The 21,193-nt window shown below is 40.0% G+C and overlaps 1 protein-coding gene across 4 annotated transcripts in view; it reads left to right on the forward strand.

Moving 5' to 3' along the window:
- LOC126237536 (thiamine transporter 1-like) overlaps window positions 1–21,193 on the forward strand; it is a 713,275-nt gene that overhangs the window by 383,855 nt on the left and 308,227 nt on the right. For all 4 annotated transcript variants that reach the window (XM_049947721.1, XM_049947722.1, XM_049947720.1 and 1 more), the window contains one exon: window positions 1,433–1,603. In XM_049947721.1, the coding sequence (XP_049803678.1) occupies window positions 1,433–1,603 (171 nt within the window). The remainder of the gene's footprint in view (window positions 1–1,432; window positions 1,604–21,193) is intronic.

Raw genomic sequence — 21,193 nt, forward strand, 5'->3', positions numbered from 1 at the left:
TCATACTGTGTAGATATCATTCAAGCTAATGCAGCTTCTTTATTCTGATCCATTTGTTTTTTATTTGCACTTTAACTTAAACAGGTTTCTCACTGCAAGGTTAGGGAAGAATTGTCTTCCTCAGGGAAATGAATTGGTCCCAGGCCTCTTCAGTGACCAACCTATATCTCCCAATGTCAGGAGTTTCTAGTGTGCTGATCATCTCACTCTTACCTCACTTTGAATCCATTGAAGATACTACAGTGCAAACCAGCTTGATCCAAAATCCTGTAAGACATAAGTATGTACTTTCCATTTAAGAAACTCGGAAGTCAGTCAGAAATTAAAGGTAGTGTGAGTGTGAGTTGAAGTATAACAATGTGATATGCAAAGTACTTAGGACTGATTGGCAGGGCTCTCTTATTTACGAGAAGCATTGCATGAACACTAAGTTGAAAGTTTCCACCAGGAACAATCTCTTTAAAAAACAGGCTGGCTCACAATGGGGTAATCAGGCTGAAACAATTTGAATTTCTGCAGTGACACTGTGTTATTCTATTGCACTGAGCACCTGTCCTGTTTTATTTAACTAAAGTCACACTAGGCAGGTGGATGTTGCCCTCAATGACACAAGTAGACTTACTGTATAACAGGCAATTTATGATCTACTCCAACCTTGCAGCCTCACCATCTGGCAGGAATAGTTCCATCTTATGTATGAAGAGAAATAGCTTTGATTAAGGAAAAGAAGAAAATGAAGCAGGAGGTAACTTATCCATTACATGAATATGAAATGCTTGGGCAAAGACTGAAATCCAGGAAGAGCTTTCTCAGCACATCAGACATACTCTTTACCACAAATGTAATATCCATTTGTGGAAAGCTAAGAGACCCATTTTCTGGTAAGTATCTGAAACTCTACCACCTGGTTATGACAAGGAATCCCGGGTTATAATGGCAAGATAAGGCTATGACAATGAAGATAATGTCAAGTGCAGATGTGGAGATGATTAGGCAGTTGAACATTTGCTTCAATGGTGTCATCTGTGTCCAAGTTCATGCATAGATGGGCCTTGGAGAATGCACTAGAAGTGGCAAAGTTGTGTTCAAATTTTATGTAATGTGTTGTTTGTTAACTGCAAAACTTTTGTTTCTGACATGAGAATACTAATAATAATTAGCATTCTGTATGTCAGTTTTTGTGCTTTTATGTCTGAGAATTCATGAACAAGATTTTTTTTACGTCGGTACCCTACCAGATATTGTTATTGAGATGAAAGTATGAAGCTGATGTGTTTAAATATGGTAAATAGTGTTGTAGACTGAGTGACAGTTGCACAATCACTGCCTTCTCCATCATTTTCATTTCCTTAATCTCTTTTTCCATTTTAAAACATGTAGCATATAAATGAGCTTAACATTCGATTATCAGTGATTTTCTTTTTTTTTCCAGGTCAATCAAGAAATATATGCTGTAGGCACATATTCTTATTTGGCAGTTTTAATTGTGATCTTCCTTGTGACAGATGGACTGAGATACAAACCAGTGATAATTTTAACTGGGTTGACGGGAATTGCCACATGGAGTGTCCTGACATGGGGAAAGACCATCCCATTGATGCAGGTTAACCTCACTCATTACATTTATTCTTTGATGTGTCAGTTATATCAAGGCTCATGATTTTGTGGACTTTTTTCTTTTCTTTTTTTTAAAAAATTCTAATGCTATAATAAGTGTTAAACTTACAGATCATTGTGTGTGCATATACAGATTAATGCAATGGACAAAAATGAGAAACAAAGATTAGAGTTTAATGTAGCCTAGACGAGGTTATAGAGACACAGTACAAGCCTGGTTTAGGTAAGGAAGGGGAAGGAAATTGGCAGTGCCATTTTCAAAGGAATCATCATGACATTTGCCTTGAAAGATTTACAGAAAGCATGGAAAACCTGAATCTGCATGGCTAGATGTAAACTTGAACCATTGTCCTCTGAAGTGTGAGTGCGTTTGGCTAACCACTATGCCACCTTGCTCAGTATTGAAATGAACACTGGAACAGTTGATAATATGAGGGTCATCCACAAAGTAAGTTCCGTTTCTATTTCTATCCGCGGCAGCACTACGATTGCAGTTCCGAGCATGGACGGAAGTTACTCTGACTCGAGGAGAAGACATGTACACAAGTTTCAGATCACTGCTGCTGACTAATGCTTTGTAGTGCTTATTTATAATGTCAGCCATAATTGAAATTGTTGCCATGTGTGAAATCAGATGTGTGATTTGTTTTCTAAATGCAAAGAAAGTTAAACCAAAGGAAAGTCATTCACAGATCTGTGAGGTTTATGGACATAATGCTATGAGTGATTCAGTGGTTAGAAGATGGGTCAGACTGTTCAATGAAGGATGTGATCAAGTGCACAATGAAGAATGAAGTGGACACCCATCTGTGGTTACTGATAAACTGGTTCACACAATTGAAGAGAAGATTAAGCGCAACCATAAGTTTACACTTAGTGCCCTCGCTATGGAAGTTCCGCAAATCTCACGATCAATAATTCATGAAATTGTTACTGAAAAACTGAAATTTCGAGAACTTTGCTCACATTGGGTACACAAAGTTCTTACTGAACAACACAGAAAACAACAGATGGGCAGTGCACTTCAGTTTTTGACACGCAGCAATGATGAAGGCGACGGTTTTCTTTCTCAGATAGTCACGGGGGATGAAACTTGGGTATTGTACGACACCACCGAAACAAAATCTCAGTCAGGGGAATAGAAGCACACTTCATCCCCAATGAATGTTGAGCTAAAGCAAATCTTGACACCTCAAAAAGTCATGTGCACCATTGTTTGGGACAGAAAAGGCATTTACCTGGTTGATTACTTACCACAAGGCCAAACAATCAATGCACATGGTTACTGCGAGACTGTTAAGAAATTGCATCGCGCAATACGAAACTAGGGACAAGGATTACTGTTAAAATGTTTTGTTTTTTTCCACAATAATGCCCAACCTCACATGGGAATTTCACTGGGACGTGTTTGACCATCCTCCGTACAGCCCGGACCTCGCTCCTAGTGACCTTCATCTCTTCTTACACTTAAAATCTGTCCTTGGTGGTCAACACTTCAACGATGGTGACAACCTGAAAGAACTTGTTACCACATGGTTGAATACACAGGAGACAACCTTCAATGAAGAAGGCATACAAAAACTTGTGCCACACTATGACAAGCGCCTACAAAATTTAGGAAGCTATGTAGAAAAGTAGTATAACAGTTGTAGATTTTTGTACAATAAATATTTTTTCTGTATCTGTACACATTTGTTTTATGTAACCAAACAGGACTTACTTTGTGGACATACCTCGTAGCATGTATAGTTTCGCCTGTGTCACTCGGGTACTTGTCTGCTTGAATACTGTGTCTCCATGTTCAGTTAATCAACATTAACAATATTTTTCATTATTTTCAGGAAGTTGTGTATGATTTTACTTATATAGTCTTCTTTATCTCCCTTAATAGTAAGCTAACAAAAGAGTTAACATATATATATATATATATATTTTAAATTTTATAATATGGAGTTTATTTAACTGATAAGTACAAATACCAGCGAATGTTTCAGTTGTGTGAAGAGACAGGAGGGTATGCAATTCAATACAATTTAACAAAATGGTAAATCTGAAGGTACTTTATTCAGCTGCTGAAGATATTGGAGGAGACTTAAATACTAAAGTTTTGATGTAAAATCTTGTCTTCACATTTCATTTAAGAAATGTGTCATAAGGTTAATCTCATCCTTTCAAGCTTTATGAATTTTACTAGTTAAGAATGCTTCATGACTGGAATACTAAATTGTACAGAGACAACTGAACATGTGTACAGTCGGCAAAACAAAACTGTTCACATAAAAAATAACCAACAAGAGGAGCGTGCCTGTTCACCGTCGCTGATTTTGTCCTAATTTTTGGTATTTGAAGGGCTTATTCAGAAATGAAGGTGACAGAAGTAGGAGCTGCTGAGGACCAAGAGTTTAGGAAAAATAGCATTTTCAACATAGGTCAGGTGAGACATGGGACATTTCAGTTAGCATAGTTTTTAGACAGCAGATAGCACACAGGAAGTGTATAGAATGAAAATCTAAGGACCGGGAGAGCAGGGGGAGGGGACGGTTGAGACCCTTTGGGTAAACTTTTTTTTCCTTTTTAATTTTTGCATTACTTACACTGCAATAAATCGAAATAATGCTCAATATATTGTATTTATTAGTGTAGGCAAAATAGAATTTGGAATTGCAAATAATTTCCCAGAAAGGACTGCACTTATATCATACACAAGAATGATGCAAAAACTTTTGTGAGAAGGGGTAGTAATTGTGGCATACAGGACTTCATATTCTGTTAGTCTCATTTTGATCTTTGAGCAGCCCTTGGCACATGCACACAAATGATACGTTCCCTTTTTTATGATCAATTTCATCCCAGTACATGTAAATCATCAACTGTAAAATAAGAAAAGAATCTAATTCTATATAAGAAGTTCTCATATATGTGTTACAATCCCTTCCTGGAAATTTTTTAGCAATCCCAAATTTTCCTATGCCTCTTCTTTTCATACCTTTAATGGAAATATCAGTAAATACAGTATATTGAGCATTATTTTTTTTCAGTTTATTTGCAGTACAAGTAGCATAAAAGTTGAAAAAAAAGTTTCTGCATGGGATCTCAACCTCATGACCCTTGCATTACTGCTCTGAAACCTTTGCACTGGACGAAGCACTGCTTAGAAACTATTCTAACATAAGTGGCTCATGTCTCGCGCTGCCTGTTTTTTCCCTAAACACTTGGCCACCTGGAGCTTACATTTATTTCCCTTTAATTTCTGGCCAAGCCGCGTTTATACCGCAAATTTGAAAGAAACCAGTCATGACAAGTAGAAGTCACAAATTGTGGCAACACTTTTTCCCCGTTAATGCACATTTTGGATTATAGCGGCAATGTATTATCATATAAGCAAGACATACTATACAGGGTGTTTGGGAATTCCCATTACGAACTTGTAGACTTGTAGAGGGGAATGAGAGTACATAATATTTTGAATAGGAACCCATGTTAAGAAATTACAATTTCCATTCTATGACAGTTTCAGTTCATATGTTAAAATTGTCCTCTTCTGCTTGAGGAATTGAATTAGCTGTTACAAACTACAATATTAGGAAAAAATTCAAAAGGAAGTGTAATGAAACATCCATTTATCATTGAAACACATTTATTTGTATTGTCAGTTAAACATTATGTGCTTACATTACTCTAAAATAATAAAGAACCCAGTGTACTGTATGTACAGAACAGTTCTGCTGCGTTACACCGCTGACATGATGTGGAAACCGCCAACGTTGCTATAAACATTGTACCATATTTGGTATACATTCTCCCTCAAACCTAGTGTCTCTTCAGTTTCTAGCATAGCAGCCAGAACACATGCCAGCAAATCTTCCTCTATCTCTACAGTAGTCTAGTAAATTAAACTTTGCGTAAAATCCCACAGGAAGTAAATGTGGCAGTCATGGCTGCAACATGATTGTACCACCTTGGCCTATCCATCTTTCACCACATTGTGTGTGGAGATATCTCTAAACTGTACATGAGAAATGAGGAGTTGTGCACTATCATGCTGAAACCACATTTCCTGATGGCCGTTTAGTGGCACAGCTTCCAAGAATGGGTATAATACATGTTATCCTGTCAACCCTATTACATACCAGGACAAGCAGTTCTGAGACTTTTCTCTTGCTCTCACCAGACACGAACACGTTACGCAGCTGAATTGAAACCATCATAGAATGGAAATGATACATTTCTGGGTATGGGTTCCTATTCAAAATATTATGTACCCCCACCCCTCTACAAGTCCTAGAACTCTGTAATGGGAATTTTCAAACAGTGCTAGATGCAGTCGGAAGTAGGTGTTGGCATCTCTGCACAAGTAGCTTGCAGTCAAACTACCTGGTCATTGAATCATATACTGGTTTCACCATCTGGACTTTTTTCCTATGTCCACATTGTGGAAAGTGCCAATAGCATTTCTTGGTAGGTTCTCTTGTCTTCATACCTACAGCATGTAGTCTTTAAGAGAGTTAATAGAGTATGAGCTATCAAAAATAGTATTACAAAATTTTAAGCAAAGTTCATTCAAGTTTTTTCAAAGCCATTCATTCTGTAAGGATGAGAGAGTGTTGTTACTTTGATGAGTAAGTGATTTTAGATCAGACAGACTTCTAACAAAATCTTACCTTTTATGAAAGTCATATTTGAAATGCAGCAGATAGTAAATAATCAAATAATTATCCAATTCTTTCACAGAAATGAAACTGGTAATTTTTTTTCAAACTACGCACTCAAATGTAAGCACAAGCTCAACAGCAATTGTCTGTCCCATCATTTGGGAACACTAAAATTCACTGTTACTTTCAATTTAGAAAACAATCATGTCCAAATTAAGTTGCTGCAGAGAAGGTTTTATCTGTATGCATAAAATTATTCACAGACAGAAGTAGCAGTCAGAATGGGATAGCAGATGCAGTAGACAAAATCATTAAAATGAAATTGAGTAAGTAAATATTTAACAGTGAGCTCATAAATTTTGGTCTTGAAATAAAATTACAAATATTCTGGGAAAAATAAGTTCAACTATTGAACATAATGGGTCTAAATAACATGTTATCGGTGGATTGTTTATAACTGCAGTACCATGGCTATCCTAAAATGTGACAGTATAGCATGTTAGGATATGCCATCTCATATTAGGGTAACTTCAGTCTGCCACTGTAGACTCATAGTTTTAGTGAGTGGTTTGACAATTTTGTTAACTTTGTGAAGACATCTGGTGATGATCCTGGTGTGCTAATACCAGATGGTCGTCAAATCAGGTTTGTGTGGTAGAAGCAGCAAAATAAAACCATGTCAGCATCATGTGTTTACCCCGTCATATTAGTTTTGTGTGGTAGATGAAGCAAAATGAAACCATGTCAGCATCATGTGTTAACCCCAACGTTCCACATACAAAATATAGCCTCTTTTTCAGAATTCATGGGACTGTTTAAATCGCTTTATTCCCAAGAAATAGAAACCTGGTGAGCAAATAATACAGGTGAAGTCATTTGAAGAGTCCTATTTGAGAGCAGTAACATTGGAAAATCCTATAAGCAGCTTCTGGAAAATGGGACTCTTCCTGTGTAACAGGCTTATACTTAGAGGCATAGACAATGCAATTTACCAGAAGTTTGACTTAAAAGTTGCATAAAATGGAGTAAATGTAAGTACAAATGATATCTGCAAAGCTCGCAACATCACCAAGCCACATAAAGAGCCATCAATTATAGCAAAATCAATTTGTTGGGTAGCTAACATCTTCATACAGGGGCCATTTGGTACAATTCCGAGAGAAAAAACTTGTTTGGAATCAAAGGAGATGGATTTGAAAGTTACATTCTTGAAAAAGGAAAAAAAAGAAGAAAAAAAGAAAAGTCTTCCAATCATTTGATCTTGATAAAAATTTAATTGAGGACAATGCTTTAGATGTGAATTCTGAAGATAAAGACACTGGATGCATGTTCTGCAGTGGTTATTTCTGTGAAGACTAACACAGAAATGAATACAATGCAAGGATTGCTGTTCTTCTGCTGTCAAAGAATGATGACTTGAAAAAAGAGTTTGATGTGCTTTACTGCAGTTCTTTTCCACAGTAAATGCAGAAAAAGTTAGAGTAAGGAAGAGAATATTATTATTTTACAGTTTTCCTGTTCTTATATTGCTTGATATTAAGTGTTTCCTCTGGCTGCCTCATAATAGGACATCATTTATATTTCAATTCAAATTGACTTATTTAAAATTTACATGTTTCAAGTGTTAAATAGCACAAATTCAATAAAAAATTTCAAATGCAAACATTTCACATAGATTTCCTATAACAAACATACAGTTATATCAAATACTGTAATATAAAGAGGAGATATGCGAGACAAGGAAAGATTCACATCAGGGATGAGGCTAGTCTGAGGTCCATCCACAATTGGCACCAATTACCAGCCTCATCTGACAAGCCATGGAAGCAGTTATCCTAAGGTAATATGTCTCATCAATTGCAAGACTCTCTCATGTATCCAGCACTAGATCCACGGTTGGTGACTGTGGTGCTAGTGTCGGCTAGTGTAAGTTCATGTGATGCTTCATTTTGGCCCACAAATTTTCAATGGGTTTTACATTTGGCTCTCAAATGGGGCAGTCCACTCGTTCCAAGGTAGTCCATTACAAAAATTATTGCTCCCAATTCAACTCATGTGAACCAGAGAATGGTCCTGCTGGAACTGGATCACTCCACTGGGATAGCAGAGCCTCACACTTGGTATGTTTCATGATCTACATCCAGATAGATACTCTATAAGCCACTGTATGGTGCATTGCAGAGGGTATCCTGTATCACTACTAGAAATTTATCAGTTTAATAAGTCACAGCTGCAAAATACTAACATGAATTCTTTACAGACGAATGGAAAAACTGGTAGAAGCCGACCTCGGGGAAGATCAGTTTGGATTACGTAGAAACATTGGAACACGGGAGGCAATACTGACCTTACGACTTACCTTAGAAGAAAGATCAAGGAAAGGCAAACGTACGTTTCTAGCATTTGTAGACTTAGAGAAAGCTTTTGACAATGTTGACTGGAATACTCTCTTTCAAATTCTAAAGGTGGCAGGGGTAAAATACAGGGAGCGAAAGACTATTTACAATTTGTACAGAAACCAGATGGCAGTTATAAGAGTCGAGGGACATGAAAGGGAAGCAGTGGTTGGGAAGGGAGTGAGGCAGTGTTGTAGCCCCTCCCCAATGTTATTCAATCTGTATATTGAGCAAGCAGTAAAGGAAACTAAAGAAAAATTTGGAGTAGGTATTAAAATCCGTGAAGAAGAAATAAAAACTTTGAGGTTTGCCGATGACATTGTAATTCTGTCAGAGACAGCAAAGGACTTGGAAGGGCAGTTGAATGGAATGGACAGTATCTTGAAAGGAGGATATAAGATGACATCAACAAAAGCAAAATGAGGATAATGGAATGTAGTCGAATTAAGTCAGGTGATGCTGAGGGAATTAGATTAGGAAATGAGACACTTAAAGTAGTAAAGGAGTTTTGCTATTTGGGGAGCAAAATATCTGATGATGGTCGATGTAGAAAGGATATAAAATGTAGACTGGCAATGCCACGAAAAGCGTTTCTGAAGAAGAGAAATTTGTTATCATCGAGTATAGATTTGAGTGTCAGGATGTAGTTTCTGAAAGTATTTGTGTGGAGTGTAGCCATGTATGGAAGTGAAACATGGATGATAAACAGTGTAGACAGGAAGACAATAGAAGCTTTCGAAATGTGGTACTACAGAAGAATGCTGAAGATTAGATGGGTAGATCACATAAATAATGAGGAGGTATTGAATAGAATTGGGGAGAAGAGGAGTTTGTGGCACAACTTGATGAGAAGAAGGGACCGGTTGGTAGGACATGTTCTGAGGCATTAAGGGACAACAAATTTAGCATTGGAAGGCAGCGTGGAGGGTAAAAATTGTAGAGGGAGACCAAGAGATGAATACACTAAGCAGATTCAGAAGGATGTATGTTGCAGTATGTACTGGGAGATGAAGAAACTTGCACAGGATAGGGTAGCATGGAGAGCTGCATCAAACCAGTCTCAGGACTGAAGACCACAACAACAACAACAACAACAAATAGAAATTTCCTTTTCTGTTCCACTCATAAATAGAGCCAGGAAAAAACGACAGTCTATATTCTTCCATATGAGTCCTAATTTCTCATATCTTATCTTCATGGTCCTTTCACGCATTGTATATTGGCAGCAGTAGAATCGTTTGGCAGTCAGCTTCAAGTGCCAGTTCTCTAAATTTTCTCAACAGTGTTTCTTGAAAAGAATGTCACTTTCCCTCCAGGGATTCCCATCTGAGTTCCTGAAGCATCTCCGTAACACTTACGTGTTGTTCCAACCTCTGGTAACACATCTAGCAGCCAGCCTCTGAATGGCTTCGACGTCTTTCTTTAATCCAGCTTGGTACGGATCCCAAACACTCGAGCACTACTCGAGTATAGGTCACACCAGTGTCCTATATGTAGTCTCCTTTAAAGGTGAATCAGTCTTTCCTAAAATTCTCCCAATAAACTGGAGTCTGCCATTCACTTTCCTTGCCACAGTTCTCACAGGCTCGTTCAACCTCATATTGCTTTGCAACATTGTGCCCAGGTATTTAAACCACTATCCTGTGTCACGCAGGACACTAGTAATACTGTATCCGAACATTACAGGATTTATCTTCCTACTCATCCACATTAACTTACATTTTTCCACATTTAGGGCTAGCTGCCATACATCAAAGAAATTTTGTCTAAGTAATCTTTATCTTCCTAAAGTCACTCAACTTTGGCTTCTTACCATACACCCCAGCATCAACAACAAACAACTGCAGATTGCTGCCCTGGCTGTCCGCCAAATCATTTACGTACCAAGAGAACAACAGCGATCCTATTACACTTCCCTGGGGGCACTCCTGATGATACCCATGTCTCAGATGAACAATCGCCATCAAGGACAACATACTGGGTTCTATTACTTACGAAGTTTTTGAGCCACTCACGTATCTGTGAACTTATTCCATTTTATTGTACCTTTTTTAACTGCCTGCAATGGGGCACTGTGTCAAATGCTTTCCAGAAATCTAGAGGTATGGAATCTTCCTGTTGCCCTTCATCCATAGTTCTAAGTATATTTTTATGAGAAGGAAAGTTGCTACTCACCATATAGCAGAGATGCTGAGTCGCAGATAGGCACAACGAAGACACTCACAATTATAGCTTTCGGCCCTTAAGGTCTTCGTCAACAATTGATACACACACACACACACACTCTCTCTCTCTCTCTCTCTCTCTCTCTCTCTCTCTCTCTCTCTCACATGTGTGTGTCAATTGTTGACAAAGGCCTTAAGGGCTGAAAGCTATAATTGTGAGTGTCTTCGTTGTGCCTATCTGCGACTCAGCATCTCCGCTATATGGTGAGTAGCAACTTTCTTTTTCATAATATTGTTACATTCCATCCTGGATTTTCCATTGTTTAATTGTTCTCAGTATATTTTGTGAGAAAAGGGTAAGTTGAGTTTTACATGAATGATGCTTTCTAAAACAATGCTGATTTGTGGACAAAAGTTTGTCTGTCTAAAAAATATTTACTATGACTGAACTGAGAATATGTTCAAGGATTCTGCAGCAAACAGAAGTTAGGGATATTTGTCTGTAATTTTGTATGTCTATTCATTTACCTTTCTTATATACTGGAGTTCATGCCTCCTTTTTCCAGTCGCTTGGGACTTTGTGCTGGGCAAGAGATTCATAATATATGCAAGCTAAGTAGGCGGCCAGTGCTGTAGAGTACTCGTCATACAATTGAACTGGGATTCCATCTGGACATGATGATTTGTATGCTTTCAAATCTTTCAGCTGTTTCTCTGTGCCCATATGTCATCCATATGGGAGTCAGTCCAATGGTCAAATGATGGTATGTTTGTACAATTTTCCTGTGTGTAAGATTTCTTGAATGTGAAATTTAAATCTTCAGCTTTCGTTTTGCTGTCTTCAACTGCCACATCAGACTGGTCAACAAGGGACTGAATGGAAGTCTTAGACCTGCATGGTGATTTTACATACAACCAGAATTTTCTTGGGTTCTGTGCCAGATCTTTTGCTAAGGTGTGATGGTGGTAGTTGTATGCTTTGTGCAAAGATCCTTACACATATGCACAAATTGCTACTAACCTTCCCTTGTTGTCATTTATGCATTCACTTTTGAACAGAGAGTGCAACAGCCTCTGCTTCTCCAGCATTCACCAAATTTTGTTGTTAAACCATGGTAGGTCTTTTTCACCCTCTATCCTCTTGCTAGGCACAGACACTATGTGATCAAAAGTTATGTGATCAAAATTATCCGGGCACCTGGCTGGAAATGACGTAAAAGTTTGTGGCGCCCTCCATAGGTAATGCTGGAATTCAATATGGTGTTGGCCCACACTTAGCCTTGATGACAGCTTCCACTCTTGTTGCAAGCATACATTCATTCAGGCACTGGAAGTTTTCTAGGGGATGGCAGCCCATTCTTCACAGAGTGCTGCACTGAGTAGAGGTATCAAAGTCGGTCGGTGCGACCTGGCACAAATTCAGCATTCCAAATCATCCCAAAGGTGTCTGTAGGATTCAGGCCAGGAATCTGTACAGGGTAGTCCATTACAGGGATGTTATTGTCATGTAACTTCTCCTCTACAGCCAGTGCATTATGAACAAGTGCTCAAGGCTGTTGAAAGATGCAATTTCCATCCCCGAATTGCTCTTCAACAGTGGGAAGCAAGCAGGTGCTTGAAACATCAGTGTAGGCCTGTGCTGTGGTAGTGCCATGCAAATCATGACCACATCATAGCACCAACGTCTCCAAATCTTACTGTTGGCACTACACACTCCGGCAGATGATGTTCACTGGGCATTCACCATACCTACACCCTGCCACCAGATTGCCACATTGGGTATCATGATTTGTCACTCCACACAACATTTTTCCACTGTTCAGTCATCCAATGTTTATGCTGCTTATACGTGATAGATGCCTGAAGAAATTTGGATTTCTGAAGATTACTCTTAAGACCGGCAGTCTGTAAGACATGAAAAAGTGTGGGGACATTTTGAAGATGTTCGTCAGTGGTGGAGCCAGTGACAACAATGTCATCCTGGTAATTTATACACCCAGGGATAGTGAGCAATAATTGTTCAAGAATCACTGAAAGAGAGCGTGGGCGCTGGCAACCCCAAATGGTAATCTTTGGTATTGATAGAGGCCGAAAGGCGTGTTAAGGACCAGAAACTGCCGGGAAGCAGTGTCAAGAGGAAGTTAATGATAAGCTTCTGACAGGTCAAGTTTAGAAATATACTGGCCTCCAGCAAGTTTAGTGAACAATTCTTCAGGTCGAGGCATAGGGTAAGTGTTGATAAGGCATTGAGCATTTACAGTGGCTTTGAAATCGCCACAAAGACGAATATCACCATTTGGCTTAGCAACGACAATGACAGGACAGGAACACTCACTGGAAGTGACAGGAAGCAAGACCCCTCAAGCAGTGAGACGATCCAACTCCCGTTTGACCTGATCACGAAGGGCCACGGGAACGGGCCGAGGCCGAAAAAACTTAGGCCGAGCAGTGGGTTTGAGCATGATATGAGCTTCAAACTCGTGTGCACGGCCTAACCCAGGAGAAAAAAGGGATGAAAATGTCGTCGACAAGGAATCCAATTGAGCATAAGGAATAGCATCAAATACGATATTGACAGAGTCATCTATGGAGAACCCAAAAATGCAAAAGGCATCGAAACCAAAAAGATTCTCCATGTTACTATGGTCGACCAGAAATATGGGAACAGTGTGAATGATAGATTTGTAACATACCTCAGGATCGAATTGTCCAAAGAGAGAAATCTTCTGTTTACTGTAAGTCCGTAATTGCCTAGTGACAGGTGACAGGATTGGAGAACCCAGCTGAAGATACGTCTCACAATTGATGATAGTGGCAGCAGAACCAGTGTCCACCTGCATGTGAACATCTTGACCATGTATTTGGACAGTGAGGAATAACTCTCCCCCCCCCCCCCCCCCCTCCCACCACCACCCCATGAACCATGTAGCTTGCCGTTGGTGGGGAGGCTTGCGTTTACCGTAGGTGCGACCACAACGGAGGGGTATCTGTTGAGAGGACAGACAAACGTGTGGTTCCTGAAGAGGGGCAGCAGCCTCTTCAGTAGTTGCAAGAGCAACAGTCTGGATGATTGACTGATCTGACCTTGTAACACTAACCAAAACGGCCTTGCTGTTGTGGTACTGCGAACGGCTGAAAGCAAGGGGAAACTACAGCTGTAATTTTTCCCGAGGGCATGCAGCTTTACTGTATGGTTAAATGATGATGGCATCCTCTTGGGTAAAATATTCCGGAGGTAAAATAGTCACCCATTTGGATCTCCAGGCGGGGACTACTCAGGAGGACATCGTTATCAGGAGAAAGAAAACTGGCATTCTACGGATCGGAGTGTGGAATGTCAGATCCCTTAATCGGGCAGGTAGGTTAGAAAATTTAAAAAGGGAAATGGATAGGTTAAAGTTAGATATAGTGGGAATTAGTGAAGTTCGGTGGCAGGAGGACCGAGACTTCTGGTCAGGTGAATACACGGTTATAAATACAAAATGAAATATGGGTAATGCAGGAGTAGGTTTAATTATGAAAAAAAAAAAAAAAAAAAAAATAGGAGTGCGGGTAAGCTACTACAAACAGCATAGTGAACGTATTATAGTGGCCAAGATAGACACGAAGCCCATGCTTACTACAGTAGTACAAGTTTATATGCCAACTAGCTCTGCAGATGATGAAGAAATTGAAGAAATGTATGATGAGATAAAAGACATTATTCAGGTAGTGAAGGGAGACGAAAATTTAATAGTCATGGGTGACTGGAATTCGAGTGTAGGAAAAGGGAGAGAAGGAAACATAGTAGGTGAATATGGATTGGGGCTAAGAAATGAAAGAGGAAGCCATCTGGTGGAATTTTGCACAGAGCATAACTTAATCATAGCTAACACTTGGTTCAAGAATCATAAAAGAAGGTTGTATACATGGAAGAATCCTGGAGATACTGAAAGGTGTCAGATAGATTATATAATGGTAAGACAGAGATTTAGGAACCAGGTTTTAAATTGTAGGGCAGATGTGGAGTCTGACCACAATCTATTGGTTATAAACTGTAGATTAAAAATGAAGAAATTGGAAAAAAGGTGGGAATTCAAGGAGATGACTAAACCAGAGGTTGTGCAGAGTTTCAGGGAGAGCATAAGGGAACAATTGGCGGGAATGGGGGAAAGAAATACAGTAGAAGAAGAATGGGTAGCTCTGAGGGATGAAGTAGTGAAGGAAGCAGAGGATCAAGTAGGTAAAAAGACGAGGGCTAGTAGAAATCCTTGGGTAACAGAAGAAATATTGAATTTAATTCATGAAAGGAGAAAATATAAAAATGCAGTAAGTGAAGCAGGCAAAAAGGAATACAAACGTCTCAAAAATGAGATTGACAGGAAGTGCAAAATGGCTAAGCAGGCATGGCTAGAGGACAAATGTAAGGATGTAGAGGTATATCTCACTAGGGGTAAGATAGATACTGCCTACAGGAAAATTAAAGAGACCTTTGGTGAAAAGAGAGCCACTTGTATGAATATCAAGAGCTCAGATGGAAATCCAGTTCTAAGCAAAGAGGGGAAAGCAGAAAGGTGGAAGGAGTATATAGAGGGTCTATATAAGGGCAGTGTACTTGAGGACAATATTATGGAAATGGAAGAGGATGTAGATGAAGATGAAATGGGAGATACAATACTGCGTGAAGAGTTTGACAGAGCACTGAAAGACCTGAGTCGAAGCAAGGCCCGGGAGTAGACAACATTCCATTAGAACTACTGACAGCCTTGGGAGAGCCAGTCCTCACCATCTGGTGAGCAAGATGTACGAGACAGGCAAAATACCCTCAGACTTAAAGAAGAATATAATAATTCCAATCTCAAAAAAAGCAGGTGTTGCCAGATTTGAAAATTACCGAACAATCAGTTTAATAAGTCACAGCTGCAAAATACTAACACGAATTATTTACAGACGAATGGAAAAACTGGTAGAAGCAGACCTCGGGGAAGATCAGTTTGGATTACGCAGGAATGTTGGAACACGTGTGGCAATACTGACCTTATGACTTATCTTAGAAGGAAGATGAAGGAAAGGCAAACCTACATTTTTAGCATTTGTAGACTTAGAGAAAGCATTTGACAATGTTGATTGGAATACTCTCTTTCAAATTCTAAAGGTGGCAGGGGTAAAATACAGGGAGCGAAAGGCTATTTACAATTTGTACAGAAACCAGATGGCAGTATAAGAGTCGAGGGGAATGAAAGGGAAGCAGTGGTTGGGAAGGGAGTGAGACAGTGTTGTAGCCTCTCCCCAATGTTATTCAATCTCTATATTGAGCAAGCAGTAAAGAAAATAAAAGAAAAATTCAGAGTAGGTATTAAAATCTGTGAAGAAGAAATAAAAAACTGTGAGGTTCGCCGATGACATTGTAATTCTGTCAGAGACAGCAAAGGACATGGAAGAGCAGTTGAACAGAATGGACAGTGTCTTGAAAGGAGGATATAAGATGAACATCAACAAAAGCAAAATGAGGATAGTGGAATGTAGTCGAATTAAGTTGGGTGATGCTGAGGGAATTAGATTAGGAAATGAGACACTTAAAGTAGTAAAGGAGTTTTGCTATTTGGGGAGCAAAATAACTGATGATGGTTGATGTAGAGAGGATATTAAATGTAGACTGGCAATGGCAAGGAAAGCGTTTCTGAAGAAGAGAAATTTGTTGACATCGAGTATAGATTTAAGTGTCAGGAAGTCGTTTCTGAAAGTATTTGTATGGAGTGTAGCCATGTATGGAAGTGAAACATGGACAATAAATAGTTTGGACAAGGAGAGAATCGAAGCTTTTGAAATGTGGTTCCATAGAAGAATGTTGAAGATTAGGTGGGTAGATCATGTAACTAATGGGGAGATATTGAATAGGATTGGGGAGAAGAGGAGTTTGTGGCACAACTTGACTAGAAGAAGGGATCGGTTGGTAGGACATGTCCTGAGGCATCAAGGGATCACAAATTTAGCATTGGAAGCCAGTGTGGAGGGTAAAAATTGTAGAGGGTGACCAAGAGATGAATACACTAAGCAGATTCAAAAGGATGTAGGTTGCAGTAGGTACTGGGAGATGAAGGAGCTTGCACAGGATAGATTAGCATGGTGAGCTGCAACAAACCAGTCTCAGAACTGAAGACCACAACAACAACAACGAATCACTTCCCTGAAAGGTAAGAAGTACAATTGACAGACAACACAGAATCAGAATCTGTGTCATGTGCATGAACATCATGTATGTGGTTGGATTTGCAAACGGATGACACATGACCCTTTTTTTGTATTTGTGACACATGGCCCAACGGTATGGACAATCTTCTCATTAATGTTTTGTAAAACAGTGCGGACATGAAGGAAGTTGCCATGGGTTTTGCTGCAGCTTCTTAGAGGTTTGTTTACGGTTCGGCCGAGGCTGCGCTTGGGAGTCTACTGCGGCCACATCGGCCGGTGGGGACACGCCACCTGCTTCGTCATCATCGCACAGAGGTTGTATTTCCCCGACGTCGCCCCATGCCTCTATTTGCACTCCAGCGGCGCGAGAAATTTAAAAGACTGAGCGATGGAAAGGACTTCATCTAGAGTTGGATTTGCCAACTGAAGGGCACATTGCCTAACTTCTTTGTCGGGCGCCGATCGGATAATAGCATCCTGTACCGTGGAATCGGCATAGGATTCTTTGTGAACTTCAGTAACAAACTGACACTCTCTACTGAGGCCGTGAAGTTCAGCAGCCCAAGCATGATAGGATTGATTCAGTTGTTTTTTACAATGATAAAAGGCAACACGAGAGTCTACCACATGCGTTTGCTTTTGAAAACAGACAGACAGAAGTGAGCACATTTCAGTAAAGGACAAAGACGCAGGATCTTCCAAAGGAGCCAATTGTGACAACAACCGATACATTTGAGGTGAAATCCAATGAAGGAACAGAGACTTACATGTTTGTTCGTCCGCGACATGAAATGTGAAGAAGTGCTGTCGAAGACGTTTTTCGTAATCAGACCAGTGTTCCACCGTCTCGTTGTAAGGAGGAAAAGGTGGTAGAGAGAACGATGAGAGACGCCCCGTGTTTGATGCCGTGATGAAATCATGAATCACATTTGTGAGAGGCATTTGCTGTTCTATGAGACCTTGCAATAGTTGCTCTAAAGTAGCCATGGAAACACTTGGGTCAACGATGGAAAAGAAAAATCACTACCTCATCGCCAATTGTTATAACTTCAAGCTGAACAAATATATTTCAAGGAAGACACAATACATGAAAGTCACAGATCAAGTAAACAGATTAAGACGTGTGTACACTTTAACAGTCAAATCATAACTGAGTCCAAGTCTAGCGGCCGCTGGCTGGCTCGCCGCTTAGGTGGTGCTGCTGCTTGGCTGGCAGACAGCGCTACATGTAGAGGATGCGCGTAACTGCATGGCAGCACTTTGAAAGATTGGCAAGTCACAACAAGCTGGGCCTCCTTTGAAAACTGGCTGAAAATTGGTATTGAAAGTAGGGTATTGTAAATAATGTAGTCCACAACAGAACTTGTTTTTCATACACTTTTATGACACTTGAGTGTGATCCAGGCTATTTCTTATGGCCAGTTTTGGTCTCTTACACTTCAGTTCAGAACAGATAAACAGACAGCTAAATATTACACATGACTGATATTCTACAAAATAGCTAGAGTGCAGTAACTTACCACTGACAATTAATCATAAATGTCTTCCTGTGGTAAATTAGGAGTCAAAACAGTCACTTAATAGGTCACTCAATACACTAGCCTTCTGTACTAGTGAACATATAGCACAACGTGCACAGTAAGTATCAGTTTTCATCAGCAACATTATTCATGAACTAACACTATTGCCACAGTTTATTATTGAAGATTAACACTGGCACTGAGAATAACTACAAGTTCACACCCAAATTAATTGTTTATTATTCACTGAATCACAGATTAATAAGCAGCAGGAAGCAGGACATGAAACATCTCATGAACACTGTACACATTTTGGTTTAACATATCGACCAGCCTGACAGTGATGAATTTTCCATATAGGCAGACATAGGTGTTAACCCACTACAGACTCACTGTAGAATGCATCCTTCACAGTAATGGTTGGCCTTATAAAGAGGCGCATAAGAATAAACTGTTATTTTGGACACCACATAACACTTTAAAATTTGGCTAGGTCAGAACATACTATTTCATATCCAGTAGAAGAGGAGGAGGCCTATCAAATAACACACTTTAATCCTAAAACAAATAATTTCTAGTAGGCTTGAACTTTAAAAAGTACACAGTTTTAGGGAATTATAAATTTATAACATTTCATCAAAGGAATTGTGCCATCAAAAACTAATTATACATTATCATCATTGGTCTAAAAACTACACACTCGCATTTGTTGGGTAGAGGTTTGGCGACCTCAGGGTTCCTGAGCTGGGGCCAGTAAGTATTGACAGTCTTCTGTCACTGTAAGCTCTTCATGTGCTTCAGCAACTACTGTGCAGTGCAGCAGTGGGATGCTGTCACAGGAAACAGGGATCTTGGCCTACCGCCTGGATCGCAATGATGGTAAAAGCCTCTGTAAAAGAAAATCCTAAATCTCAAGATGTGCTGTGTGCCAATGAGATGCATGGCTGTTAAGGTAGAACAGTCATTATTGGGCAAACTCTGGGGAACCTGCTGCACCTCAGTTGTATAAGGCTTATCTGGACATGTCAGGCTCTGTCTAGGTAGACATTTATTTTCCTGGCTGCTCATGGGGCCATGATGAAATCCTTGAAATTATCTCCTCCTCCCAGCAGTAAGGGTAGGCCACTAATACGTACAATCATCCAAACAAGATCAAGTAGCCTGTCCTCCTGACACAGGAGTTCATTTTAAAAGTTTTGGGTCTTGTAACAGAACACATGCTAGTAATCAGAATGTTTTTTTAATAGTGAAAAGGAAAGTGGAAAAGTTCAAGAAAGATTCAACTTTCTATAATCAAGAAGTCTTTGAGGGATTGCTGGCACTTAAAAATCAGTTAAGCAGTTGCATAATGGGACACCATTGGTAGAAACTTCTAGTCCCCAACACGATAAGAACCTCCAGAAAGCTGAAAGCCTAGGAGAATCTGCCTCAAAACTGAGCTACATACCATCTTGAATTACAGCGAAGGTGTTGTGACATGCAGGAATCTGGCAGATATTGGTGAGTAGGAATTGAAAGTGAGTGGGCTCCAGAAGGCATAGTCGATGTGCAAAACATCATCAAGAGGGTGGCTGGAGATCTTGTAAAATCTGACACCTTTCTCCTGACATTCAACAGCACGAGACATCCTGAGCATGGTGAGGCAGGTTTCCTTCCCCTAAGTGTGCATTCTTAGGTCCCCAAACCAATGCACCATTTCATTGTGGGCTCCATTAAGTTTCTTGGTATATAACTTGGTTCTGTAGGAGCAAGTCAGAGATTTCTCATTTTTGAGATGAGAGGCTGAAACTTATGTACGAGGGCAGTTCAGTAAGTAATGCAACACATTTTTTTTCTTGGCCAATTTTGGTTGAAAAAACCGGAAATTTCTTGTTTAATATTTTCAAACATTCCCGCTTCATCTCGTATAGTTTCATTGACTTCCGACAGGTGGCAGCGCTGTACGGAGCTGTTAAAATGGCGTCTGTAACGGATGTGCGTTGCAAACAACGGGCAGTGATCGAGTTTCTTTTGGCAGAAAACCAGGGTATCTCAGATATTCATAGGCGCTTGCAGAATGTCTACGGTGATCTGGCAGTGGACAAAAGCACGGTGAGTTGTTGGGCAAAGCGTGTGTCATCATCGCCGCAAGGTCAAGCAAGACTGTCTGATCTCCCGCGTGCGGGCCGGCCATGCACAGCTGTGACTCCTGCAATGGCGGAGTGTGCGAACACACTCGTTCGAGATGATCGACGGATCACCATCAAACAACTCAGTGCTCAACTTGACATCTCTGTTGGTAGTGCTGTCACAATTGTTCACCAGTTGGGATATTCAAAGGTTTGCTCCCGCTGGGTCCCTCGTTGTCACCGAACACCATAAAGAGCAAAGGAGAACCATCTGTGCGGAATTGCTTGCTCGTCATGTGGCTGAGGGTGACAATTTCTTGTCAAAGATTGTTACAGGCGATGAAACATGGGTTCATCACTTCGAACCTGAAACAAAACGGCAATCAATGGAGTGGCGCCACCCCCACTCCCCTACCAAGAAAAAGTTTAAAGCCATACCCTCAGCCGGTAAAGTCACGGTTACAGTCTTCTGGGACGCTGAAGGGGTTATTCTGTTCGATGTCCTTCCCCATGGTCAAACGATCAACTCTGAAGTGTATTGTGCTACTCTTCAGAAATTGAAGA

The sequence above is a fragment of the Schistocerca nitens genome, chromosome 2 (assembly GCF_023898315.1).
Source record: "Schistocerca nitens isolate TAMUIC-IGC-003100 chromosome 2, iqSchNite1.1, whole genome shotgun sequence".
Taxonomy (NCBI): Eukaryota; Metazoa; Arthropoda; class Insecta; order Orthoptera; family Acrididae; genus Schistocerca; species Schistocerca nitens.